General features: G+C 38.1%; 2 protein-coding genes across 2 annotated transcripts in view; one reads left to right on the top strand and one right to left on the bottom strand.

Moving 5' to 3' along the window:
• The first annotated feature begins 2,338 nt into the window (after window positions 1–2,338).
• Window positions 2,339–8,854, top strand: fstb (follistatin b). The gene is made up of 6 exons (XM_084104398.1): window positions 2,339–2,517; window positions 3,294–3,485; window positions 3,701–3,919; window positions 4,879–5,103; window positions 5,376–5,609; window positions 7,982–8,854. Exons 1-6 carry the CDS (start codon window positions 2,433–2,435, stop codon window positions 8,062–8,064), a joined length of 1,038 nt encoding a protein of 345 aa, XP_083960524.1. The 5' UTR covers window positions 2,339–2,432; the 3' UTR covers window positions 8,065–8,854.
• Window positions 8,855–17,257: 8,403 nt separating this feature from the next.
• arl15b (ADP-ribosylation factor-like 15b) overlaps window positions 17,258–27,973 on the bottom strand; it is a 48,342-nt gene continuing 37,626 nt past the window's right edge. The window contains exon 5 of the mRNA XM_084104397.1: window positions 17,258–18,910. Coding sequence (XP_083960523.1) covers window positions 18,758–18,910 — 153 coding nt within the window. The 3' untranslated portion in view covers window positions 17,258–18,757. The remainder of the gene's footprint in view (window positions 18,911–27,973) is intronic.

The following is a 27,973-nucleotide window of genomic DNA, read 5'->3' as shown; positions in this document are numbered from 1 at the left end:
CCAATAGCAAACCACAATCCAATCAATTCTGGACAAAATCAAGTCATGCCCTACATTTTTTCTTGTTCGAGAAGTGGTTTAAATCGGCTTAACATTCCTGAGCCACAATCCTTATTCTGAATTCAATGCCAAAAATGTCCTACTAATTGAAGTCACTTGTCAGTATTGTAATAGTAGAAGCAAATAAGGAATAAGTACTACACTTTAAAATAAAGGTTCCAAAACCTTTTACAGGTTATACCTGTTTTCGTATAATAATGGCGAGACGTGCGTTTGATCCGTTGTTTTTATTTTATTTTTCTTGTATACTTGAAGCTTATAAATGTTATATATGTATGTAGTGTTTTACACAAGTCTCTAAATATAGTAACCATTAAGAGAAAGTGCTAATACATTATATTTAAGGACAGTGAATATATAGCTGTTTGTAGCGATGCAACAGAAGAACTATTTTCAGTTCCTCAAAGAACCTTTCAGTGAACAGTTTTTAAAAAATAATTTCTTTTTAGTGTTATGAACATTTTAATAAGATTCCATAGATGTTAACGGTTCTTCATGGAACCACAGAAGCCAAAAAATAACTTTTATTTTTAAGAGTGAAGTTCTGATAAGAACTTATTTGCATGGATGTAACACCTCATCTAAACACCTGGTCTCCACTGCAAGTTCACGACGTCAGCAGCGTCACAGGAGTTTGTCGTGTCGCGTCACTAGTTGTGTAGACGGGGTGTAACTCAACACCCTGACTGCTTCCTTTTGAAGAAGGATTTGTTGTGCTATATTTACAGGTTTGACCCTGGGGAGGACCAAACAACTGTCTCAACTATTATTAGAATGACCGTATCCTTGAGTCTATTATTACCCGTCATGAATTCACAGTAATAGACCACTTTAAAAGATTAACACTTATCGTCCAAACTGAAATGGATGGAAAACTGTCTGGATCTATTCAAAGCAGAGGACTCAAATAGTTCATATGAATCCCACGGCACAGAGATGCTGTTGCATTGATGGATATATTGTCTATTCATATTGTCTGGTTTGCTGTACAAACAGCTATATTCACTGATAAAGAGTGAACAATTTTTTTTTTTAAAGTGACAGTTTATATTAATATTATAGTATACTACTGTATAGGCCATCATTTTGTGTCCAGCATTGACGTGTAAAAACTGACTTTAACTTCTATTATGTGAAATTCTTGGCATTTTTAACACATCAGCAAAAATCCAGTAACTTTTGAAACCTTTTTATGTATTCTTTCATGTATTTTAATAGACATTTTTAATAAAATGCATACAATTCCAAGTTAGGCATCAGCCCTGTTAACTATAACTTACCTTTTCTGTATAATACTGTACAATTTCTGTACAAATATCTCATAATACCAGTCTCATCCCTTTGTGGACTCTCTTTTATCATCTTATATATTATGTTTGTCAGCTGGTGTGATTTTAAATAGTCAACCCTGCTACCAAGTTGACATGATTTTAAATATCCATGAATTTAAACCTACTTTCCATTTCTTATAGACACCTTTCAAGACCTCGAGCACAGGGCTAGTCATGGCAATAGAAAGTATAAAACTGTCAGCCCTGTTCCTTTGGGCACAGCTCTATTCCAACATATATACATTTGGTTACACTTTATTTTAAGGTGTCCGTGTTACAGTGTGATTATACATTTAAGTTCTGTGTAATAATAATTAACCACGTGTACTTACTTAATTAACCGTGTTAGGGTTAGGATTGGGGTGTGGTTTAGGCTTAGTTACATGTAATTATGCATGATTTGTAACTACATGTAACTTGTGTAACAAGGACACTGTAAAATAAAGTGTTACCTTACATTTTATTTAGCCTCAGATGGCACCTCCCAATGTATTAACACTGAGCATTTGAATTTTCTGAGAATATTTACAATCCTACAACAATCAAAGTTTTTTAAATCTTTTTTAATCACATAAAAAAGAAACTATTTATTCTGTAATTTACCAGAACCGGGTTATGTTTGATACAGTTCAAACTCAAAGTTTGGCATATGTTGAGAGAAAAACTATTTATATCAAATAACTGTTGTAATAATCAGCCTTTTATCCACAATAAATGCAAACAGAGCCCCAAATCACTTTGCTGCTGTTATCCAACTCTTTGAACCCTATTAAAAACATGGCCCCAAATCATAATGTTGCTCTTGAGAGGAGAAAGTTTCTAGACTTAAATGTCACCTGATAAATTTCGGTGAGCAAACTATTACAATGCTCTCCCCACCCCCTATGAAGTATGAAGACCGCCCACCACAGGCATCCAACTCGAGACCCCATATAGATTTATAAAGCGAGACGGATTCCGTGTGTATGACAGTCACTGAGTGCGAAGCATCGGGAGAACATCTGTCTGTCTGTAGTCCGTCTGTCTCCACTTTTTCTGAGGATGCTACAGTTACCGCGGCTCCGCCAGGGCGTGATCGCGCTCCTCATATGGTTCGCGCACTTGATGGAACAGCAGAAAGTACAAGGTAAAGTGACATTTATGCTTTGCGAGGTGTTTTAAAGTCTGAATGAGCAATATTATGCAGTGTTAAAAGCATTAATGCATTGACTTGGACTTGAGAAGGTTGAATGGTGCGTTTGCGCGCTGGCGCCTCTCATGCGTAAAAACTAAAAAAAATTATAAGTGAACTTGTTTTCAAGACACCTAGCTATTAGAATTTATAGTCGAAACTCATTAGAAAAGGAACCATATCTTTGCAGGCACCTTCCTGATCTTTAAGTGATTCGTATTTGTAGATGATGTTAAACTTTGTGCAGTAAGTGGGGTATTTTTTTCTCTCCATTTATTTTGTTTATAATGGCATTATGTCTAAACGATTGAGCATGTTTCCGTGCAAGGCACAAAACGCTTGCACAACCTCAAAATAGTGTTTCTGAGGAGTTTGAGTGGATTCAGATGGCAGAAAGACTCTTTGAACATTTGGAATTTCAACCCAAGTTTCTTTAAAAAATACCTCTTAAATCATTTTCAAATGTTTGTTTGATCTTTTACCTGGATCCAGCAAAAATCCATGGGCATTTTATAGTCATATAGCAACTTGGCACTAAAGATGCAACCAGATATTCAATATTGAGATGACCCAAGGTAAAAAATTAAGAATCGGTCATTGTCTGTTTTGATTGTCCGAAGTGGTTATGGGCACTAATTGCCTCCAATTAGCTTCATTCTATTGTATTGAGTGATGAATGAGCAGAATATTATTCGGCATGTATGAGAGGGTAATAAAGTGACTCTTTCCAGCTGGCAACTGCTGGCTTCAGCAGGGCAAGAACGGGAGATGCCAGGTTCTGTACATGTCTGGGATGAGCCGGGAAGACTGTTGTAAAAGTGGTCGTCTGGGCACGGCGTGGACTGAGGAGGATGTACCCAATAACACACTCTTCCGGTGGCTGATCTTCAATGGCGGCGCACCAAACTGCATACCTTGCAAAGGTAGAGTGTTTTCATCATTTGGATGACTGGAAGTAATCTGGAAAATTTGATTTCGATTTCAGACAGGAAATGTTAGGAACACTTGAGTATGGTATATAGCAAATAGTGCAACCCTTTGTCAGTCAGAAATGACATGATCACGTTTAAACAACAAATATTTATATATACAGAACTGATATGTCAGTTATTCATAACCTTCTTTATTGATTCTACAGAGACTTGTGAAAATGTGGACTGTGGTCCTGGAAAGAGGTGCAAAATGAACAAGCGGAATAAGCCGCGCTGCGTGTGCGCTCCAGACTGCTCCAATGTCACCTTTAAAGGGCGCGTGTGTGGCTCCGATGGGAAAACGTACCAGAACGAGTGTGTACTCCTTAGGGCCAAGTGCAAGAGACACCCTGACCTGACTGCGCAGTACCAGGGAAAATGCAAAAGTACGGTCACTCAAGAGAAAAAGAAAACAAAATTTACCTGATTGATTAGTTTTGTTGCGCACAAATCATAGGTGTACATTCTTCCAAAGAAAAAAGAATGTCTTTGTAATCTTCAATAATAACCTGCTCTGCCTCTGAAACAACTTTTTTTACCGGTGACATCACCTATTGGATAATATAGAATTTTTGGTAACACTTTACAATAAGGTTCATTAGTTAACATTAGTTAACATGAACTAAGAATGAACAATACTTCTTCAGCATTTATTAATATTAGTTAATATTAATTTCAACATTTACTAATACATTATTAAAATCAAAGGTTGCATTTGTTAACATTAGTTAATGCACTGTGAGCTAACATGAACAAACAATGAACAGCTGGATTTTTATTAACTAACATTAACAAAGATTAATAAAAACAGTTACATATGTATTGTTCATTGTTAGTTCATGTTAACTATTTAACCTTATTGTAAAGTGTTACCGGATTATTTTTTTAGCAAACTCGCATTTTCCGTTACGTTCTTTTAATTAACACCCACTTGAATATGGGTGTTATTCATTGTTATTGAATATAACAATCCAATGAATATGGAAAATTTAAGTCCCAAACTAAATTTTTCACAGAATATTCTTTTTCTCTCAGAAATACGTCACATTACAGAAGTTAAATGGTGGCGAGTGTCCTTTCACGTTGACTTTTTGCGATCAAAAACTAAGCAAGGCTTAATTCTAAATCTCTAACTCAAATGTGCATTAAAATGAACAGAATGATAACTTGCTAGACATGCATAACTTCATGTTTTTCTAATAAAAATATTATGCCCACCAAAATATCTATAGAGACAGAATAAATACAAGATATGCTTTTATGCATAAGCTAGTTTTAATTCAGTGTGTAAAAGCTTGTTAGCTACAGGAGCTGCCAATTTTGACAGGATATTATTTTTCGACAGAGTCATGCTATGACGTGCGTTGTCCTGGAAGCTCAACATGTGTACTGGACCAGACCAACAACGCCTACTGCGTGACCTGCAACCGGCTCTGCCCTGAGGTGACCTCGCCGGAGCAGTACCTGTGCGGGAATGACGGGATCGTGTACGCCAACACCTGCCATCTCCGAAGGGCCACGTGCATCATGGGACGCTCCATTGGAGTAGCCTACGAGGGGAAATGCATAGGTGAGAATAAGACACAAATCTTGCGCTTGCACAATCCTCCTTAAACATGTGGTTCTCATTACTCTGTTTTCTGTTGCAATAACACATTCATGTTTCACATGGGTAGCAGTGACTGTTGCTGCTTTTCCGCGTTATTTAATACCTCCTCAAACCACACTGAGTGAAACAAGACTAAAATTAACATTCAGTGTGGCCCAAAGAAGTGGTTTACACAAAGTGAAATCATATTTTTTGGGATAACTTTCTCATTTGGTTCGTCTCCTATGCTTCAGACGCCAGGTCCTGTGAAGACATCAAATGCCGGGAGGGACGGAAGTGTCTGTGGGATAAGCGTACGGGACGGGGGCGCTGTGCGGTGTGCGAGGAGGACTCCTGTCCCGAGAGTCGACCGGGCGACAGCGTCTGCGCCAGCGACAACGTCACCTACCCGAGCGAGTGCTCCATGAGGCAGGCCGCCTGCTCTTTGGGCCTCGTCCTGGAAGTCAAACACTCGGGCTCCTGCAACTGTAAGTAGAGGATGCTAAGCCTGGCCGCACCCTTGTCCCGCATTCCCACCCCCTGCCAGATAAACACCCCTCTTTCTCACCCCTCCCATTGCCCCCAAAAAGAAACACAAGGACTGTCCGAGAGCATGTATTCGGCTTCCTCTCGCAAAGACATTCTGTGTTTTAACTCAGAGGCAATGAGACGTTCTGAAGCATTAGAAGTGTCCAGGACGGTGCAGATGTTCTCTTGCTCATCTATTGATGTCTTAAATGTCTGGAAGGATTTCCGTTTGGGATGCGAGACAGTTCTGAACATGCTGCTCCTCCGCAATGGTTACACTATCTGTGCGTCAGAGACAGAAACGTGACGAGTCATGTGGAAATTACATAGGGACGTAAACTCACTTAGCGTGCTCTGTTTTGTGTTGTCTCTGCCTGTGGCTGACCGGCTCCGCGATGATGATCGCGTGATACAGATGGGCACGTGTGTTATGGACAAAGAAAAGCAAACCTGTTGCCATAATGGTGCACGCTCAGAAATATACCAGTGTTTGGGGCAAAAGTACCACTGAAAGTGACAAAAATGCCCTAGAAATGTAAAACACGGGGGCAAAAAAAAGTTTTTTTAACATGTATTTTAATACATAGATATATTTCTGACATATATTTTAATTGAAGTTTTTGAAATGGTTGGTATGCTGTGTGTGTGTGTGTGTGTGTGTGTGTTTTATATGGTTTAGAAATATATGCCCAGAAAATCAATTCCAAGAGGCAAATATTGTCCGCAGAATTTAATTTCTGACCCCAGCTAACATCTTTGTCTATCATCTTTATGTAATAAAGGGAAACTCAACCATTTTTTTCACTGTTGATTTGTTATGTCCATTTTGCGCAATGTGAAACATTTTTAATGAAAAAAGCCACTAGAGGGCCGTTCACACCAACAAGGACGATAGCTATAAAGATAACGATAAGGATTTTTATAGGCACAGAGAAACGATTACGGCGCAGAGAAAAGATATTCCCATATATTTATGATCTATATATTAAATGGTTTAAATAAATTGGAAAATGTATGGAATAAAAATAAACATTAATATATTACAATATATTGAATAAATGTTGATTAATGTTGCATGTTGAAAACATGTAAAGTCTAATTGGTCAAACACAAATTAGTTGAGTTCAAAATACTCTAAATTCTCATGCAAATAGTTGCCTCAGTTTTTTTGAGTTACACCAAGGCAATATTTTTAGTGTGTGGAAACTGATTGCCTTAAATTTTTCAAGCATTTCTAATGCATTCTCAAGCAAAATATTGCTTTTGTTTAACTAAAAAATAATTGAGGCAACTATTTGCATGAGAATTGAGTATTTTGAACTCAACTAATTTGTGTTTGACCAATTAGACTTTACATGTTTTCAACATGCACCTTTATGTAATACTAAAACAACTTTCCTCGTAAATTCAACTCAGATACTTTGTGTAGCACAAACATAACTCAATTGAGTGAAAGTAACTCACATAAAGAGTAAATATATTGTCACATATTTTTCAATATATGAAAAGCAGCACTTCCTTATGTATTATTCAATGTAATGTAATATATTGTTCTGTATATTTTTCAGTATATTTAAATTATTTGCGTAAGGGACGTTGGAATCGCTTTCAGAACGATTTTATCCAGCTGAACGATAAAAACATTGACAGCCAATCAGAATCCATCCTGTAACGAGCTCAAGCATTTAAAGTGACAGACAAGCGAGCGCTTAGAATAAACAGAGCGATATCGTCCGCTGGTGTGGACGCTAATATAGTTATCTTTATCGTTCTTGGTGTGAACATACCTTTATTCTTCACGTAAAATGTTTCTAGACAATGTCACTTCTTTTGTTCTAACCTTATAATGGTTCAAATGTGGGACATAACAAATCTCATGTGGAAAAAATGTGATTTTATGTTTGGTATGAACATGTTTAGATGGTTCAGTGATAAGTTAGAACATTTGTTAATGCCTTAAAGTAGAACCATCTTTAACCAGCCCGAGTCTGTGTGTGGTATTCGTCATCTTCCACAAAAGCAATATTTTTGTTTATAAGAAGGGATTACGTAATGTCTCTTTGCTTGATTTGATTCGATTCTGTACAATGACTTGACAAATACAAGAAATTGTCTCCGCTAATAAAAGACAGAGGTAAGGCCCCATTCCACAGAGAAATTCAATCCCAGGCTCTCCTTCAACCCTCAGCTGTGATCCCACCACTTTGTGTGAATCGCAAAGCATTGTTAGAGATGCTTTGGGAGAAAGATGCAAGAAGTCATGCAGTAAGACTCTGTGCCTGAATGCTGTTGTGTTTTATACTAATGCAACAGCTGCTATATTCCTCCGCAGCGCTCTCAGAAGAGACGGACGAAGAGGAGGATGATGAAGATTACGCGGATTATAGCCATCTATCTCTGTTACTGACTGGATAAATCACACTCAACAGCAGGACTCCATTTAAGCACAGAGTCATGTTCATACTGTACATACATGTACTCTTATTTATTTTCCGCAGACATGTGGAAGATGCTTATTGTTCTAGATGTTTATTTATACATTTTTGTCTTCTTATTTATACATTTATAGTCTGAATAAATGAACTGTCTACCGTCTTTTCTTTGTCGTCTTTGGAAGAATATTATTTATTATAATGTGCAATGTAACTCTGTGTGTGTTTTGAAAAGTGTATGTTGCGATTTGTGAAGAAAAAAAGCTTAAACGGTTTTTGTCATCCTCCCAAATGGAATATCTGCAGCAAAACTTGCATGTGTTTTATTTATTTGCAATCTAATGTTCACTAATAAATGTATTTAGCGTAGATCTGCTTCGGTTTACAATCAAAGCTGACAAAAGCAGCTTTTTTTCAGTAAAGTCTATGTATGATTTTGACACATACACCAAAAACAGTGGTTTTATTTGACAGAAATAATGTTGGAATCAATGCATTGTGTTTTATAAAATCAAAATATACCCTTGATGCTATTTTCTGCCAATATGTTTCCTGTTTTTATGTGGGTGCTGAGACGAGAGGAATCGTTTATCATATATTGTATATAATTAATCAAGTATTGTTTTCTTGCCATATATTGTTTGTCTTTTTTTATTTTAGAGATCCAGCTATAAATTTATAGTTTTGTATTTGTTTGTAAATGTTTAATGTATATAAAGTTAATGATGCCATTTGTAAAGATGCAGTATAAAGAGTAAAATCTGAAAAATCTACTTCAGAGTATTATTCCTAAATGTGTGAAGTGTAAATCTTGTCATTTTAAATCTATAATCCAATGTTGGGATTTTGAAAATTCCTTCAGAACATAATTGGCCCTGACCTTGAATCCTTAAAGGGGGAATTTGTTATTCCATGCTAGTCTCAAGCAGATTGATCTGAACACACACACACACACACACACCAATCTAAGTTCTGCAGAAGCCACCGGAACTGTCTGAGCTGCAGTGGAGAAACTAATTTGCCAGGAAGTTTCACAGACGGCTAATTGTAAAGGAGAGCGTCACCACCTCTTTGCTTTGCAAGGCTTCATTAGACGCTTATCGTTAATTCAAACCCACAGAGATGTTTTTCAGACAGTGTGGGAAAACTCTTCTTTTTTTCTTCATCAGATATTGTGCTCAGGCGCCTTTGTATATCAACATTTCTTTCTAGACTCTAAATAACAGTTCACACCCAGGACGATATCTATACAGTTAACAGATATAGTTCTAAAATCTTTCTACAAAACAAAAAAGAATAGCAGAGTTCACACCACAATTATAACAGAGGAACGGTATTGTCGATTTTTCCAGCTGATGAACAACAGCTCATTAGAATAGATCTGCTTTAAGAGCGCGAGCATTTAGGGTTGATGCTAATAGTATCATTATAACTAGTCTTTTTGGTGTGAATGGGCCTTAAAGGTTTAGTTCCCCCAAAAATGAAATTTACCCACCCTCAAGCCATCCTAGGTGTATATGACTTTCTTCTTTCAGCCGAACACATTCTGAGTTATATTAAAATATATCCTGGCTCTTCCCAGCTTTGTAATGGCACCGAATAGAGTTTTTTAAGCTCCAAAAAGCAAATCCATCCATCATAAAAAGTAATCCATACGGCTCCAGGGAAGGCCTTCCAGAAAAGCCTTCTGAAACGAAGCAATGCATTTTTTAAAGAAAAATATCCATATTTAAAACTTTATAAACTACAATCACTGGCTTCCAGAAACGGCCGAGTTCTGGCAGAGGGGTGACCTCTGACCCGAAGTATGATGTGGGATGTAGTGTAAGTTTAGGTGAGAATTAACAAACAAGGAAGCACAGAGGACACAGCAAAACAGAATGGCGGGCAGGAATTAGAAGTCTAAAACAAGAAGTTAAAAAAAATATATCAGAGGATTTCGATATAAAAGAAGAGGAGGTACTTTATATTCTTCCGCCGGAACTCGACTGGGACGTTTCCGGAATTGCTTCGCTTCAGAAAACATTTATTAACCCCCTGGAGCAGTATGGATTACGTTTCATGATGGATGGATGTGCGTTTTGGAGCTTAAAAAACTCGGACACTATTCACTCCCGTTATAAAGCTTGGATATTATTAATATAATATAACTCTGATTGTGTTCGGCTGAAATAATTAAGTCATATACACCTAGGATGGCTTGAGGGCGAGTAAATTATGGGATAATATTCATTTTGGGGTGAACTATTCCTAAATTAAGCTATTTACAAATAGCCCCAGTGATAATTTACGTTGGCTTCACTGAATCTGAAGTAAGTGTTCAGTAAGGTGAGGTCTGTCTGTGCTGGCAGGGAAGATCTCTCTTCTCCCGCGGGACAGCTGAATCAGCAGTGGGCAGGGGGAATATGGGCGCCCGGTCCCGCTGATACCTGCTGAGCAGCATCTGTGATAGCGCAGAGACAGCGAAGAGTAATCATATCTGAAATGCCTGCGACGAGGAAGATGGTAATCAGGAGTGAACACGGTGTCACTGTCTCAAGCTTGTTTTGGAAAAATAGCAGGCAGCCACTATAACGATGTTAAGAAACAGCTGACATTACATTATAGAGGAGAGACTTTTTCCCATTGTTATGCTGATAGAGTTAAAATCCCTTGACATTACTATAGTAAGGATTTATATCTTAATTATTTTGTGGAATATTATATCATATGGAAAGAAATCCCTTCCTATGTAGTAAAAAAAAACTCTTTAAAAAACGTGTAAGATCTATCCTAATGTGTTCCAAAGTGAATTGTTATGCAACTCTTCAACAGAATTGATTCCTGGCTGTCAAGCTCCAAAAATAAAAAAATATTTTCTTTTTGAAAAGAAAAGGGTTTCATAATCAAGCTTTCGCTGCTGAATTAACAGCAAAAGAACACATATTTTACCCAAGCTGTGAATGTGTTTGTATAATGAATTGTGAAGACAAAAAGACAAAAATTATCACCTTCATACTGAGCTGTCTTCATGTCTCTTATTAGCAGCACTTTTAATGAACTTACAAGCAGGCTATACTGGTTTAAATCATTGAATGAACTCACTGAGTAAATTAACCGACATCTGACACATATTTTCAGTGATGTTCGACTCTAAATGAAGCATTGGCAAGCTTTTAAAATTAAAGTTAGGGCAGGTAATTTCAGAGGGGCTAGCAATACTAGCAAGCTAGCTTTGAAAGCATGAGATCCCGCCCTCCCTTCAGAGCGTCTCCAAAGCCACGCTTCCTTCAAAACAATGAACGCAGATTCAGCAAAGCTTCACAAGAGATGTCTTAAAGGTACACTGTGTGGGAATTTCTCCCATCTAGCGGTGAAATTGTATTTTGCATCCAAACGAATAGTGCTCTCTAGCGCCTCGCTTTTTCAAATGCGTGTTGCAACTACAGTAGCCGTTATGTACCAAGAAGCTATGACAACATGTCTTCCAATATCACTTCATTGGGAAAAAATTGCCCACCCTACCTTTAAATGAGTAGCCTATCAGTACCGATTTCCATATCACAATGTGTAGTAATTTTTTTATGTGTGTGTGTGTGTGTAATAAACAATATTTATATTTATTAGTGCAGAACAAACATTCATTTGAAAGGTCTATGATTTTCTGCCAAGTTCATGCAAGGACATCCTTGTTCCCTCTAGGTATAAATTAGTACGAAAAAAAGGACAGTGCTAAAAAAGCATAAAGTGTTGTGTGGCACAAACAACATGTTCGGAGAGAACCAGTCTGGGAGAACAGGGCTCTGTGGGTCATTTCCTGACGGTTCATTGGGGTCTCTTTAGCAACCAGTCCACCGGATCCCCGCTGGGTCTCTCATAGAAGTTCAATACAAACGTGCGAGTCAGTCAATGTCTGCGAGACAGCCACTGGTCATCTGAGGTTTAGCTCAATCTGTGTACGACTGATGCCTGGAAATAGCATGAGAAATGTACTTGAGGGTGTAATCGAATAGTTCTGCTGCTATGGACAGCAGTCAAAACAGTCTCTTCTGCCTGTCTCTGTCCACATTTGATGAAGGAAAACCAGAGTGTTTCTGTTGCAGCTCATGCACGCAGTATACAGACCTTAATCTTGGTTTATACACTCAGTCTGTTGTCTTAAGTGTTTATGGAGCGTTATTAAAACCAGAGAGGCCTGTAGAGTCAGTGACTGATGGCCCTGTATGGAAAATCCACGCCTATTAATGTGCTGTTGACTGTTTTTGCCATTGCAGAAATGTTCTCCATTAGCAGTCATATAAATTTGGTTTTAATTTTAACAAGGAAATGGAATTTCCGTACGCTTCCTCAAAGCTCAACTTCAATGAGCCGACAGCGAATCGCATTTGAATCTGAGGGAACCGAATCTGCCGTTAAAAAACAATCAGCAATTAAAGCCTGGAATGAGGCTTTGAAACAAGATCACAGACCGCCGCTATAAGAGACTATCATTGTGTTCTTACATTACTAAGAGTTTTTCTCACTCGCTAATGGAGAAAGATTCCTAAATGAGCATGCATGCCTCGTTACCCCAGACGGGCCGGTTTTGATGTTCCAGTATTGAAAAGAGGCGAATGTACATTTTGTCCTTACATTTGAACTTTGTGTCACAATACAATGCAAAATGGCATGTGCGCTACATTCACTAATGGAGGCAACTCCAGTCACAGCCCTAACTCATTATAATCATTCATGGGAACATGCTTGTGGAGGTACGGCGGCAGGAACTGCACATTTCTCATCTGCATGAAGGAAAAAAGCACTACAAAAGGGTCGTTTGCTTTTCGGACGCATGGTCCTTTTGCTTTGAGTAAATATGGCCTAGTTAAATACATTTTCATTGGCAATTCTGGGATTCTTGAGTTTCATTGTGGCTGATAAGGCAAAAACAATTTGGTAAATTTTGAGATTTTGGGCTGTGTGGCGTTTCACAACTTATACACTTTGTGTTTATTTTATTGCACTTTATTTTCACCTGTAGATTTCAATTACAATACACATCTTTAAAGTTGGTTTCTCAAAATGTGTTTTTATTCATGCACTTCACGTGGTATCGGAAATTTCCTACTTCCTACTTCTGAAGTCGTGATTACGAGCTCGTCGCATTCAAGCGCTTTGTTGTCGGAAAGAGAAGGCATCATGGAAGACACCAGGTTTATTCTTGCCTATTTATTGGGAAAATCTTAGCCAAAAAAGCCAAAATATTTAGCATCCCATTCATTGACAACCATGTAAACATTGACCACGTTATCTACAGATTGCTGACAATTCTGGAATTTCGGTCAATATACAGGCTATTACTTGGATGGATGAGCTTTTTTGGGCTTCAAAATCTCAGGTACCATTCACTCCCATTATAAAGCTTGGAAGAGCCAGGATATTTTTTAAGTCATAGAAAGTCATATACACCTAGGATGGCTTGAGAGTGAGTAAATTATGGGATCATTTTCATTTTTGGGTGAACTAACCCTTTAACGACTGGACGAGGCGATGTCGCTGTTGTGGAAAAAACTAATAAAGCATACCTGTCAGAGCAGCAGTCATTCTGCCCTCCACCATGTTTAAAGTTTATGGCCCGCAAAACATGGGAACTTGGGTATCAGAATTATCCCTGAGCTTGCCAGAGGTAAATATATACGACTTGAGAGGGCGATCATGTCCAATTTTTAACTAGGAAACTCATATTTACGACCATTCCGATAGCATGTGAAGGCAGCATTAAATACACCCAACTTTTATTCCTGACTATAATCTGAAGGTTTTTACAGAGGGGTTTGTTCATAATCATAAAAGATATACAATTTTATTCCAGCTGTTGACAGTATTTTCTGATTTATGGAGTGATAAAAAAGAAATATCCCAAATCCCCTCTGTAGAAATCTTTTGACTCTAATAAGTCAACAGAATGTTTGGAATTCTTCATGTAATCAATCAAAGTATGATAATATCTATTAGTTAAATGTTTTACCCTTTCTTCCTGGGGTGTTTTGCCTCAAAGGGATAGTTCAACCAAAAATGTAAATTCTGTCATCATTTACTCGCCCTCATGTCAAAGTGCGGGTGGGGTCCAGTGCGGTTGTTTTGGACCCCATTGACTTTCATTGACATGAGGGCGAGTAAATGGACAAAAACTGTTGAAATATTCCTCAGAATATCTTTTTTTGTCTTCCGCAGAAGAGCGAAAAGTCTTGAACTATCATTTTAAGAGCTGCAAAAGAAACTCATAATAACTATTAAAAAAAAATAAAAAAAATAAGATACTTTCTGAAACTCTCCCATTGCACAAGATAGAGAGCATTTTAAGAAGATTACTTTAAGGCTGTCAGACAAGACTGACACTGGGGGAAAGGAAGACGATATTGAAAGTTTGTCTTGCAGACAGCTTTGTGAAGTTCTTCAGACGTGGTTAAAGTTAAAGTGTTCATCTGTCTGCATGCTAATATTCGTCTGGAATATAGCGTGAGTGAGCAATTTCAAATGGTCTCAGGTTATTTTAGATAATGTATCTTCTCCAGACACAATACCATTACCAAAAGAAGTTCTTTCTCTTTCAACGTCATTTACATTTCATTCTGTCAAAACAGGTTTTGTAAGTCAGATCTCAAAATCAGAGGAATAATTTTCTGTCTGCCCCCAGAAAGCAAAGTCACAGACAGTTTTAATGTTGTATTGAGAGATTATTAACTTGAATTACAGTCAGAAGAACTGAGTGTCAAGGGGAAATGAGACAGAGGTCAAAGTTATATTTCAGGATGTCTGCTGTCAGCTGAAACTAGAAGAAAGTTTCTTTAACATGCAGTCATACACTGTAAAATCCCTATTAAACTGGCAGCTGTGGTTGCACAGTAAAAAATAGTGACAATGTTTCCATTTGACAACTTATAACTGTATATTTCATTAAGTGATATAATGTTATATCACTATACTAATATAATCTGACTTTTTACCTTAATATGTACCGATAACCACCACAATAGTACAGGTGGCACAGTAGAAAACCGCATGATGAATCAGAGCTCATCGTAAGCAGCCTGTTCATTAAACATTAATAAGTTACATTAACTAAATAACATAACACTAATGTGCATTACCGATAACAAAAATAAGAAGAAACAAAATTATTGTAAAAAATTTAATCATTTGTGATGTGTAATGCAGGGACTTCTGGGAATGTCCTTTTACTGTTTTTTTTAACAACATCATATAATTTGGTAAAGTATATGATATTCATAGTTTTACTTGCAAAAATCATATATTTGACAGTATTTTACAGTTAAATTACATATAACGTGTTAAACCATCACCATATATATAAGGTTACTTACAGTTAACCAATTAACATGTTTCTACTGTATTTTACTCTTTTTTTTTTAAAATAAAATAAAATATAATTTAATAAAAGACAAAAAAAAATGTTTTAGTGTAGAATAAACACTGGTCTAGTGATTGTGGTTACCCTGAGGAAGGTAAGCGAAAAATATTTGAACGATTAGCATTTGAAATAAAAATATATACTTAATAAATACTGCACATAATTCATATTTACATAAACCAGCCAATATTTGAATATAGCAAGCGAAACAATTTTAAACATTTTGTAAAAGTATTCACATAAATAATGGTTCCATCAGCACTTCCTGCATTTGGAGGCAAAGTTGAGCCACAGGTACAGCATAACATTCATAAAATTCATTTTACTTTTCAGTTTTGGCATACGTTTTAGAATGAAAAAAAAACAGCAACACTAACTTTCCTCATTCACATCTGTCAAAAACAGTCAGGTGCACATGATGATCCCTTTATATACTGTATGTATATAATTTATATAATGTAAACATAATTTGATAGATGAAGGGGCTGGCGCATCTTACCCCACTCTCACCTAAAAAAACAACAACAACCTTTCACTTAAATCGTAAGTTCGCCGATTTTGTATTGCTTCAATTTCAGTAGTTTTTGTAAAGGAATGTCTACTCTTTCTCTGTTACCTGGACCGAGAAATTCACATTTATTTGTCTGACTTTTGGCCAAGCTCCAGGGCTTTCATGAAAACGTCAGATTGTACTTCCACGTTTTTGTATCCCTGCACACAGAGAGTCGGATCGACAAAGGGTTATTAACAAAACAGTGTTGTTAGAGTAGGGTTATCACTGAAAACTGCATCATACTTTGTCTACTCTTTAAACAGCGTTATGGTAAACACACTATGGCTTTCTTACCTGTACGCGATGGCGTTTTGCTTTGGGAATTTGGGCAGAACGGACAGATCAGTGGTTTACTTACAATTGTTTCCCCTCCTTTTGGGCTCAAACTGTGCTCGTTGTCATCCAGTTTGAAATGTTGACTACAAACACAGAGATTTTTTCCGATTTTTTTCAACCGTGGTGTTCTCTCAATATTCTTCGCAGCCTTACGTTCCCACTCCCGTTTTGTTTTTACATTCCCAGCATCTATAAATGTGTTGTCTGTCAATTTAGCTCTAGATCTTGTTTTGAATCTGGTTTATTGGAAATCCCTACAAGCCAATGAAAAGAAACGGCCTCCATCTAGTAGTTTTGTGGGTTATGAGGACAGCTGGAAATCACTGTAGATGACTAATCCATAGACAGGGAAACACTATGACTAATCACTATTGAGATGATGAGCCATAGAGAAGCCGGCGTTCCTTATGCTTTAGTCAGAAGAGAGCTCAAAGCCTTCCAGATGACTAAAACAAGGGAAAATATCAAAAGGAGGACAGCTTTACTTACTGTTAAATGGGTCAATGACAAAATAATTGGAAATGTTTTTATTTGAATAATTTGAATAATTATTGGGGGCAAAAATATCAGGATGGTATCTTGATATCACAAAGCAAAAAGCCCCTTTGAAAGAATCAAATTCTTGAAAACAAACCCTTATTACCTATTTTGCCATAATCACTATTATTATTATTTCTTAGAAAAGCATTTTTGTTAAAATATTCTAAATATCTGCATTTTTTGTCTGCCAAGAAACACCATAAGACAGGAAATGATCTCATATACAGACAGAGCCCCTGAAGACCCCAATTACAGTGTCAAGGTCAGTAAGTCTAGATAATGTTCTCGTCCATTATTCACGAGACGAAAAAGTGAAACACGATACCATCCTACAAGCAAATGACGAAAGACAACACATTTGTCCTTCTTCTGCCTTTATTTTCCATGTTGCTCAGTGGAAATGATGCATAAATACACATAAACACTGTCAAACATGTGAATGACTTGAAGCCACCTTGGTAAACTGCTAAAAGTCCACCTAGACTTTTTTCTTTCTTTCTTTCCAGTACAAAGATGTCCTTTCCAGAGACTAATCTGTAACAAATGTACAAATATTTGAATTACAAAAAGGCAGCTGAACTGGTTCGGAGGGTATAAAATTGTAGTAGATATAAATAAAACACAAGGTTGCGATGGCCGAGTTTGACGATGACTCTGCATTCGAGCTGTTTTTCAAAGGATACCTGCTTTTGGAAGTGTGGCTGATGTGGCACATGACTGGTTTGGTGGCTCTTGCATTAGCTTCCTCTGTTCACGTGTCTGGGAACTCATCTAAACGGGAGAACTTTGAGACTAGAGGAGGCGTGCTTATGCAAAGAGAGTGTTTTACATTCAGGGCCAACAGAAATACAAAAAGATTCACAAACAAATAATGCGATATCCAAAACAAGCACATGGTCAATACATCATGCATACAAAATCGAAGGCTCTGTCAGTGTTCACCTACAGGGGCTGATTGTGGTTTTAGTGTCTGTGGTGAAAAGACAAAGTCAAACCGGTGTTATATTTTTCAGTAGGGCTTTGTCAACCATTACCATCCAAGATAAAGAGATAGATGAGGAAAACCCTGGATATGTTCAGCTTTGAAATAATACTAGACCAAGTTATAAAAACACCTTTGTGTCCTCAATGATCTTAAAATCAAAAATGTTCGTTTATCTAAATCTCCAATCGAGTGCGGCTCCATGCTGTTTAGAGATATTACATGACAGGAGAAGATTTTATTATGTTTTTTTAAGACTCAGGAATCACTCATAACTCCACTTTTCACTTCACAGCCACAAATATTTAAGACGGCAAATTTGAATTACATCTAAAGACTGTCATTTGTGAGAACACACACTGAAACGTTTGTTTTAAAAATACATTATCACTCACATTAAGGCTTTTAAGTACAAACTGGCAACTCTCACTCACTCAAACACGCATTCACGCATTTTATTAAGTGTAATCACTCAATAAAACAACCTACGGACTACATGACTTCCAGTTGCCCTACGTGACCAAGCATATGATTAAATCATCTATTTAGGAGCAATGTGCAACTAGGTCTGTATTAAAAAGAACTGATATAACCATTTAATTGACAATGGTAATCGTGTGTTCTGGGTTAATACGTGTGGTTTGAGAGAAGGTATCAAACTTCAGGGCTGAAGTACCTTCTTTTTCTGCAGATATGCATCCTTACGTGAGGATTTACCAAAGTCCATTTTTCCATGGCTCAATTAGTTTCACCACAGTAACAAAGTTAAAGTAACTACGTAGTTTACACAACGGCCATGGTGACTGGAGATGTGCTGGCCTGTGGTGAGTTGGCGATGGGTAGTGTCTGAGGGATGCTGGGATGTCGTCCCTGGGTCATATCCTTCCTGCGTCCTGGTCCTTCTCCTCCAGCAGATGAATGAGCTGACCAAAGCTCTCCTTTACCACGTCCATGTTGTCCACCGTGCTTCCCTCCAGAATCCAGCTCTTGCCTCGTGCCAGAGGTTCCAGCTCAAAATATTTCTTTATCTGTGTGTGAAATGAAGAGATGGAGAAAGAAATGAGGCTCAATTAGGTGGAGACTTCTTACACTGTCAATCAACCTTATTTTTAACGGCCATTTGTAACGTGTTATTTGCTTCCACTTATTTTAGCTGTACAAAAACAGTCTGTTGTGCTGCGTGATATTCGAAACTGGTATTTGCTATCATACTATTTTAATGAATTATCATAATCATAAACAGACATTTTGTAGTGCAAATAGCTTCATCGTTTACTGCACTTTGTTATTCTTCAAATTATTTCCCTATCGCAGCTAATGAATCGAAAGTCTGGCACATTCACAGAAAAAAAGCTTACTTCCACATTGCAAAAAAGGTGGATAAACTTGGAGTAAAAAAGTTGAATAAAAAAAATGGACTGAGTAGTGCTAAACGCAAAAAAAGTGCAAATAAAGCTTAATGGTAGATAAAAAATGACTTCCCAAATATATTGTTGTTGACATCAAAGATGGTGTATCTAATCAAACTTGTCGCAAATTCATTGGTCATTTAGTAGAAGCAATAGTCAAGAGCTGTTTCCATCCAAATTTGCTAATTTAACTTATGCACAAAATTGGAACATAAAACATTTGAGAATAAAGCAGGGTTTCCTGCTTACTTCCTGTATATAATAACTTCCTGGGTAATTGGTGCAAAATATTTGTAATAAAAATGCAATTGGGGAAAGCCACTGTGGCTCTTTTATCCTACATCATAAATGACTTGCGTCTCAGAGACGAAACGCAATAAACGTTGTCATGTTATCTTGCGGTCGGATGCCTGGTGTTTGGGAACGCAATCGTGTGAGATGCTTCTGGGAGTTCATTATACCAAAACATTTTAATGATAGACTTTAGCTCAGGCATTGCAGATTGACCAAATCAACATTTGAGATGCTGTGCAATGAAATTGGTCCACTGGTTAGTCCAGTTATCCAATCGCATCCACTGTTGAGGCAAAGTGTTTTTGTTGCGCATCAAGGGATATGCATATTTTTAAAATGAATGCACATCTTTGTGTTTCCATCCAGTGTTTTTTTTTTGATAATCCAAAACTTGCTTAAAAATAGGTGGATGGAAACATAGCTGTAGAGAGATGGCAACATGGACAAGTTGCATAAACTGCTTAGACTTGTTTTGCAGGTTAGTCATCTAATAGGAGTTATGCTTTCCGCCCAACGTTCGAACCGGAAAACAGGTATAAACATTTCCGGTTTGCATTACCGTACGCATCTGCAGCGGTTGGTGATCTCTGAGGTAACTTATTTTGCGCTTTTTTTAGAATACAATTCTTATTTCTGTTTTAGTTAAAATGTCACGAATGCTTAAGTATCAGAAAAAATTTTTTTATAAAAAAATAAAATGCAGTCTTCATTTGATTGTTTTAATCGTCTGCAAGCAAATATAAAAGGTTAAACTACTATGATAGCATACAAGTCTAAACTAACTTACTGATAGTTAGCTAACTCTACATCAGGTGCCATTAGCAAAAGCTACATATACTAACTTACATACCTTCATAATCATGAATAAATGAGGAGGCGTAAAAACTTAAATCCTTTATCTAACGGAGTACTCGGGGCTCTGGAAGTCCGTTTGGCAATACGATGTACATCTGAAATGGATAGAATGGGTAGCTCCTGTAAACACCGACTATAAAAGGTCGCCATTCCTACGCTATGTTTACCTCAGTAGCTGACGACCGGAAGTAGTTATATCTGTTTTGTAGAACCCGGAAGTATGTTGCGCATAAGCCCTATTGTTTCTTTAAGAGTGGTCATCATTTTTTTTTAAACTAGCACTGTAACAAATCAATCCTGAGATCAGACTGTTAGTCTGCAGATTAAAACAAGATTTTTCAACAAACTTTTGGCTGTGTTTGTTATTTTGGAACAAGTTTCCCCTACTGACCAATAAGAACGCAGGCTGAATTGTATCTGTAAATATTCATCTGTAAATGAGTTCCAAAATAAAACAACAAGATCTTTATTCTACTGAAGTTAGAAAGTATGTGGTATCGGCCAAGAAATTCCAACGTATTAGCCAGGGGAATATGAGGACAAACTTGTAGTACTAGCGCCAGTCCTTTTCAACGGGGCAGAAATGGGAGGGGAGACAGGAATGCGATCAGTGTTCGCTATGGTAAATGATTTGGAGGAAAACTTTAGATAACAGGAGAGAAAAATTATATTTTAATGAGCAAACATGATGAGCACTTGACTTGACAGTGCTTGACTGAACACAGCATTTATGAGATAGAGGATGTTTCTTCTGATTATTAGCAGCTCTGTGTTTTCAGAATTTCCAAGGCAACAATAGAAAGCAACAAACATAAAAATTCAACAAGAGTTATTTCCAAGCCCTTCAGGAAAGATCATCTCATTGTGAATTAAAAAAGCCATGTGCCATGTACAATGGTCTCAAAAGGTATTTCTGGAAGCAAAATGATACTTACAAAATGATAGCATCTGCAAAACCTTTTTTTTTTTTAGTCCAATCAGAGTGACCACAGGTGTAGTTCTTCACTTTAACGAATATCTAAATAATATTAAAAAAAGGAATTTTGCTTAGCTAATTTCTCTTTACCATAAATAACATTTTTGTTAGGCTATATCTTCAAATAAATCCATGAATGTGGCTTACATTTGGACTCACTGTATGCTTTGCTAAATATTCATCAGTAAGAACTTAAAGGGTTAGTTCACCCAATAATGAATTTAAAAATTATCCCATAATTTACTCACCCTAAAGCCATCCTAGGTGTATATGACTTTCTTCTTTCAGACGAACACATTCAGAGTTATAATACAAAATATCCTGGCTTTTCCAAGCTTTATAATGGGATTGAATGGTACCCTAGCCCAAAAAAGTTTGGGTCAGAGGTTCCGACGGAACTCGACTTGTGTTAGGCTGTTGCCGGAAGCCAGAGGTTGTAGTTTATAAAGTTATATATATGGATTTTTTCCTTACAAACTCATGACTATGCTTCAGAAGGCCTTTATTGACCCCTTGGAACTGTATGGATTACTTTTATGATGGATGGATGGATGGATGGATGCGCTTTTTTGGGCTTAAAAATCTAAGGTACCATTCATTCCCATTATAAAGCTTGGAAGAGTCAGAATATTTTGAATAAAACTCAGATTGTGTTTGGCTGAAGTCATAAACACCTTGCATGGCTTGAGGGTGAGTAAATGATTGGGTCATTGGATCATTGGATGAATGAACCCTTTAAGGAATAACAATATTGAACCCCACTTATGGACATAACACTGAAAATTTCCAAAATGTCTTATTTTGTGTCCACAAAAGTAAGTCACAAAGGTTACAAAAGTCATGAGGTTGAAAAAATGCTGACAGAAAATATAATTTTAGGTTGAACCTTCTAAAGATCTGAAAGAATAGCATGATGCCAGAAAAACCTTGACCTTAACTTGAACAACAGCACTTAAACATCCAAAAATGTCCCTGTCAAAGTGATTCCTCCCCTCCAGCTCCTAATTTATGATTCCACCCAAATCGTTGACCTCTAACCTTAGGGGACTTAAAGAAGCCCAGAATAAATACAGAGTAAGCCTCTAGCACAGGTGTGAAAAGTGAAGGCTGAGAGGCTAAATCATTTCCAATGCTGCACTCGCATTATTTATTCCTGACACAAAATAATCACACTGTATTTTCCTCTTGTTTTGGTGGTGTTTCTGGAAGCCGGCCCGTCTCGTCACCTGATTGGCTCAGTCCCAAACCTCCCTGCTGTGGAGAGAGACTACCCCACTGGGAGCACTTCTTCAAGCCTGGCCTCTGATTCCACATTTAAACTCACTCACAGCACTGAAATACATGGCATCAGTGTCACATCTAGGCAAACACTGAGCTTAACTGACAGCCAGCGGGAACGTGCCAAAAAAGCCGTTGGAATTTCTTACTTCCCTTTGAGAGTGCAATGAAAGGAAAAAAAATAATGAAAAATCAAACAAAACATCCTTTGAGCCAACGCTTTCCTATTATGCCAAGAATGTTGATTAAGATTTCCCTGTCTGGGACTTCATTGCTACAAAATTACCCAATCCTGCTGCTTCGAAGAGCAAGAACAAACTTGGAACGCGAAGCCATATTTGTCTATTGTTTCACAGTGAAACATATCCAGGCCTAAAAAAGCAAGTGTAACATTTAAAAAAGACAGGAGGTTTAGGACGGACTCTACCAGTGACGTTCATGAAAAATACTTTAAAAAGATGATACTGGCTGATACAGAGTGCTGGTATGTCTGACGGCAGCTGATACAGCAGAATATGTATCATCTCTACCCTGAACAAATGCTAAAAATACAAGACAGAAGAATTGGGTCAGAATGGTCAACTTTCAGCAGTGCTTTATACTTTGTTTACATGTGTATAGAAATTTCTGAAAAAGAATCACAAAAACACTTTAAATGTTGCCACACAAGTAGTTGGCGATATTGTGCTATAAAGATTTTATGTAAAAAACCACTGAAGAATGTGTACTACTTAACTGATGCAGTATATGCATACTCGTCCATATAGTTGTATGATCATTTTAACGATTGTAGGCTGACTTATAAACGTTATCTATGACAACCGACCCCCCAAAAAAAATCATTGTTCCACTATTGCAGTCAAAATTCCTTCCTGTCGAATTCCAGCACATTTTTATAAACTGTTGCCATGTGCAAATGGTTCTCATGAAGTATATTACAAAATCTGTTTCACCAGTTCACGCACAGCATTTTGAAAAGCATTTCCAAAAACCTGTTTTCAGTAAACTAAAACATTGATAGGAGACCAAAATGCAGTGAAAACTTATGTCCTGTCAATCAAAATTTGGTGACCGATAACTCATGCGGTGAAGAAAATATCTCTTGTGTGGCTTAGGTGAAAAAGAAATTGTGATTTTCAGGAGGAAAAACAAAACAGTCAAATTATAAATAAAGAAAGAGAACAAAAGCAATAAAATAATTTATTTTTGAAGTTGCCGATTTAATTATACTAGGTGTAAAACAAGGTGTAAGTAAAAAATAATCACCAAGGGGTATTGGCGGATGTTGTTCTAAGAAATCAGATATTGGTATCAGCACACAAAATACGATTACACAAATTTTAGAGTGTATCCCAACTGAGAAACCTTGAGTAAGCCCAAGATGAATCTAACCTCACGCCATGTGCAAGGCTCACATGGCGCCAACTAAATCAGCAAGTTCTCCAAGCCCGATTGGCTTTAACACCTGGTTTACAGCAGATCTTTTTCTTTATGACATGTTTGGATATGAAGTCTTTCCGGTGTCAGAGGGATAAACCCTTACTGGAGACAAGCCGTGACTAAATCACTTTGTAAGAGACCTGACTACCGATGCCCCTGCACAAAGTCAGAAGCTCATGGGTTCCAGGTCAGGGGCCGTGAACAAGCTTCTTGGCCTGTGTGCTTTCATAGTGTGTTCGCCAGGCCATAGAGCAGATTTACAGTAACTCAATTTGCGTAAAGCTTGACGGTTCACATCTGGAATTGCAACAGGATAAAAAGGAGCTGGGATTGAGCTAATTAACTGCAGCATTGCAGGACTGCAAGGTCTCTTATTGGTGCAACTACCAGCCTCCAATCAGCTGTCCTCTTGCCCTGTACGTTTGTGTGGACTGACCTTCACTTGAGGAACTCACCCACAAAGAAAGAATATACACCCACAGACGCACCCCCTCAGGCACTGACAGGTGACCTGCTGGCAAGCCCACATCAACAAAGCTGCTCAAACTATAATCAACAAATCCATCTGATATCCATCAGACTCTGAACTTTGTACACTTAACCACACACACGCAGACCCACCTGCAGATCTGCTCCCCAAAAAGGGAGAAATTCCCCAATTACAGTGCTCATTTCTTCAGCATACTGCAAACATTTCGATTGGGAGATTCATTTCAAGGATCATATCACAACGAGTTTCTAAAGATAGGAATGTGTAAGCGTTGTGATATTCATCAATTTCGAAGAGAAAAACATAAAAAGGTTTTCAGTCCAAAGATGGAGCTGAAGCAAACGATGGAGAGCACACCTCCTCCCCCAATAGCTGAGACTCTGTCCAGTTGTTTTGCAGAGCTCTAGTTTCTGTTATTCATGTGTTAAATCAGGCTCATTCCACAGCAAACCACAGCAGTTCCATGGGCCCCCTCTATTCACATGCTGGAGGCTGCACTCCCTTTCTGAAGAGATTTCCTCATATTAATAAATGGAACAGTATTTCATGCAGGGCAACGAAGGCCCTGTCGCTGGGGATTCCTCAGTGAAGAAACATTCCTGACAAAGTAGCTCAGAAGAAGAGCTTTAGCCAAAATCGTGTTCAAGTTTCAAAACAAAAAGTGCTGGCCAAGCAATACGGGTATACATGTGCATGTATTAGAGGTGTATACATGTGCGTTATATATTGCTCAATCTCTCTTAACAGGAACATCTTTGCAAATCATGAACAAAGAGACAAAGCTGCAACAGACAGATAGTTTATGCTGTCAAATGTGGACAGAACTAAATTAATCGAGATCACTGGATGTCTCCATACACCTGAGATGAAAAAGACCATCTGCTCCGATGCCATGACCCCCCCCAAACAAGCATAACTTCCCGTTGTCAAGACTAGTGTTGGTCGGCTCTTATGTAAGCATGTGTTTGAGTTACGGTGATGACTGAAGTGGAGTTCAGAGTTCTCATAACTCACCGAGTCTGGCTCCAGAACATTGGGAACATATTAAAAGGAGCTGAACCTGCCCCCCTGGATATCTTCAACAACACTTTACCTAAACTTAATCCCAACCGGGAGCCCCACGCCATATCAGCAGTGATTCATAGACAAAAAATTTAACTTTGATACTATCCCAGAAGACAGTCATACATTTGCTATTTCACTTTCCTTTACACTTGTTCACACCCGTCTAGCGTAACACGCTCAAAAGCAAATGTTAGGCAAGGCTTGCCGCTCAGACTCACAGGACTGCAAATCAAATTGGTTAAAAATACCTTATTGTAACAGTTGCTCATGGGAGAAGTAATTCAATTAGAGCCCATGGTCTGCAAAGGTATAAATAGTCTATTACAAGATGAGCAATCTGGTGCCCCTTTCTCCACATAATGCTGGTTCCTGGACAGGTGCCTATTCTTAAATCAGTAAAGATCAGAAAAACTGGTTGAGTTTTTCTGAGGGTCTGGAACCATGGCCAGGATTGAAAATCAATGTTCTACAGAGTTTAAAGAGAAATTAGACTCCCAGTTTGCACCGGCACCTTCTTGGAGAAAAAGCAGTATGGATTAACCCAAGGACACTGATTAAGTTCTGCTTAAAAGATGGTCTTCAGTACTACTGTAGCTAGAATTTAAAACGTGTCACAGATCCCCTGAAGCTCTTCTGTCAATGCTTGGATCTGTCCTATTGCAGAATTATCCTGCTTGCACAGTCTGTTCTATACAGACGGTGGGCATCAACTCCCAGACTGCAAGTGATGCGTCTGCTCAGAGTGCAGAGGAAACAACACTAATTGCCATCACAGAACCATAAAGGATGTTCTAGTACATGATGTCTCCCTGTAATATGCTTTGTACAGCACGATAAATAATATACCATGATTTCGATGAAAAAATGTTCTTTGGTTTGTGTGCATCTCGATACATCACATTGTCAAAAACGCACATTTGGACTGCAAGAATTTGGATACTTCAACTGCATCGTCTATCCAGGATCCATGACCATATGGTACACAAGCAGACGGCTGCTGGTTGTTCAGAAACTGGGCACTGCCACCAGACAGAAGTACTGCATGTGGCAGCACCATTGACCTCTCTCAGCAGAATGCCCTGAGTCAGGCTGCCAGCCGAGCCAAACAATAAAGTCTGGCCAGCATGTTTTTTTTTTTCCGAGCCCAGACAGAATACAGAGTCCAACCAGCCAGACAGATCTTCCACAGTTCAACCTCCTTCAGGCACACAAGATGGCCTTTGTCTTCGTGTCTCAAACACATCTTTCAGGACAAGGAAAAATTCCTCCCCCCAAAAAACATTCAATTGATGGCGCCTGATGTCAATGAGGACTTCTCTAAGATATTCCTCGCCCCTTTTCTACCATGTATTTTAGGGATGCACAACAAACTACTCGGGACCACTTACATAAAGCGCCGTAAGGTATGTTGTACATCTTATTGCTCGATGTTGGTCAACACGTTGAGATTCAATTCTATTGTATAGCTAAATTAATTTAGCGAGAAAGCAATGTCCGTGAATGAGAGTACTCTTAAGCAAGCATGAGTATTGAAAAGGGTCAGTGAGGACGTGAAGAGGGCAGATAAGCCAAAGACCAAATACATTTGCTTGCCAGCTCTCTCTGTATGGAAAGCGATGTAAAAACGGTACCTGCATGGATTAGTCGAGAGGGTTCAAAGACATCTGTCATCTGAAACAGGTCCAGTTCTGGAGCTTGAGGGTCTGTGTGTCTCCCACTCATGTTGGTTCTGTGTGCATCTATCTCTATCAGTCATAACTTTATTAAAGCCAGATGTTACGGGTGCCCTGTCTACTTCCAGAGCCGTGGTAATTTTATTATCACTCTAAATCACAACCCAGTGAGATCAGCCACAGGAGAAGGGGAGGGGGTGTGGGTCATGCAGGGGAAAACCGGGCAATTCTTTTAAAGGTAAGACATTGACCCCTTCCATTACCGCATGGGGGGAGCTGCTTCCAAAGAGCAGATGGGTAGATGGGGGCAGTAAATTACACCGGTGACTGTGACTCTGCTGGCTAGAGTTTCAACTGCAGAGCCCTTAGAATTGAGGACCATAGAGCTCCAGGGGTACCATATATCAAAGATACAAGAGTCTTTCTCATAAGCATAAGGAAGGGATTTAAAAATTACACACACACACACCTGTAACGGTCAACACTAGTATGGTGGTTTGAAACAAAGTCAAACACATTACCTAAGAATTGTAGGACTGGTTTAGAAAAGCATCTTCATTCTATCGAAGTCATTTAGATTTTGGTGGTAGAAGACAGTCAAATTAGACAGA

The sequence above is a fragment of the Abramis brama genome (assembly GCF_963993115.1).
Source record: "Abramis brama genome assembly, chromosome: 25".
In the NCBI taxonomy this organism is placed as follows: Eukaryota; Metazoa; Chordata; class Actinopteri; order Cypriniformes; family Leuciscidae; genus Abramis; species Abramis brama.
This window is presented reverse-complemented; position numbering and strand designations above follow the sequence as displayed.

Coding starts and splice junctions, on each gene's coding strand:
- fstb (XM_084104398.1), top strand. CDS start 2,433: ATGCTACAGTTACCGCGGCTCCGCCAGGGCGTGATCGCGCTCCTCATA. Junction 3,486..3,700: donor AAACTGCATACCTTGCAAAG/GTAGAGTGTTTT, acceptor TTGATTCTACAG/AGACTTGTGAAAATGTGGAC. Junction 5,104..5,375: donor CTACGAGGGGAAATGCATAG/GTGAGAATAAGA, acceptor CCTATGCTTCAG/ACGCCAGGTCCTGTGAAGAC.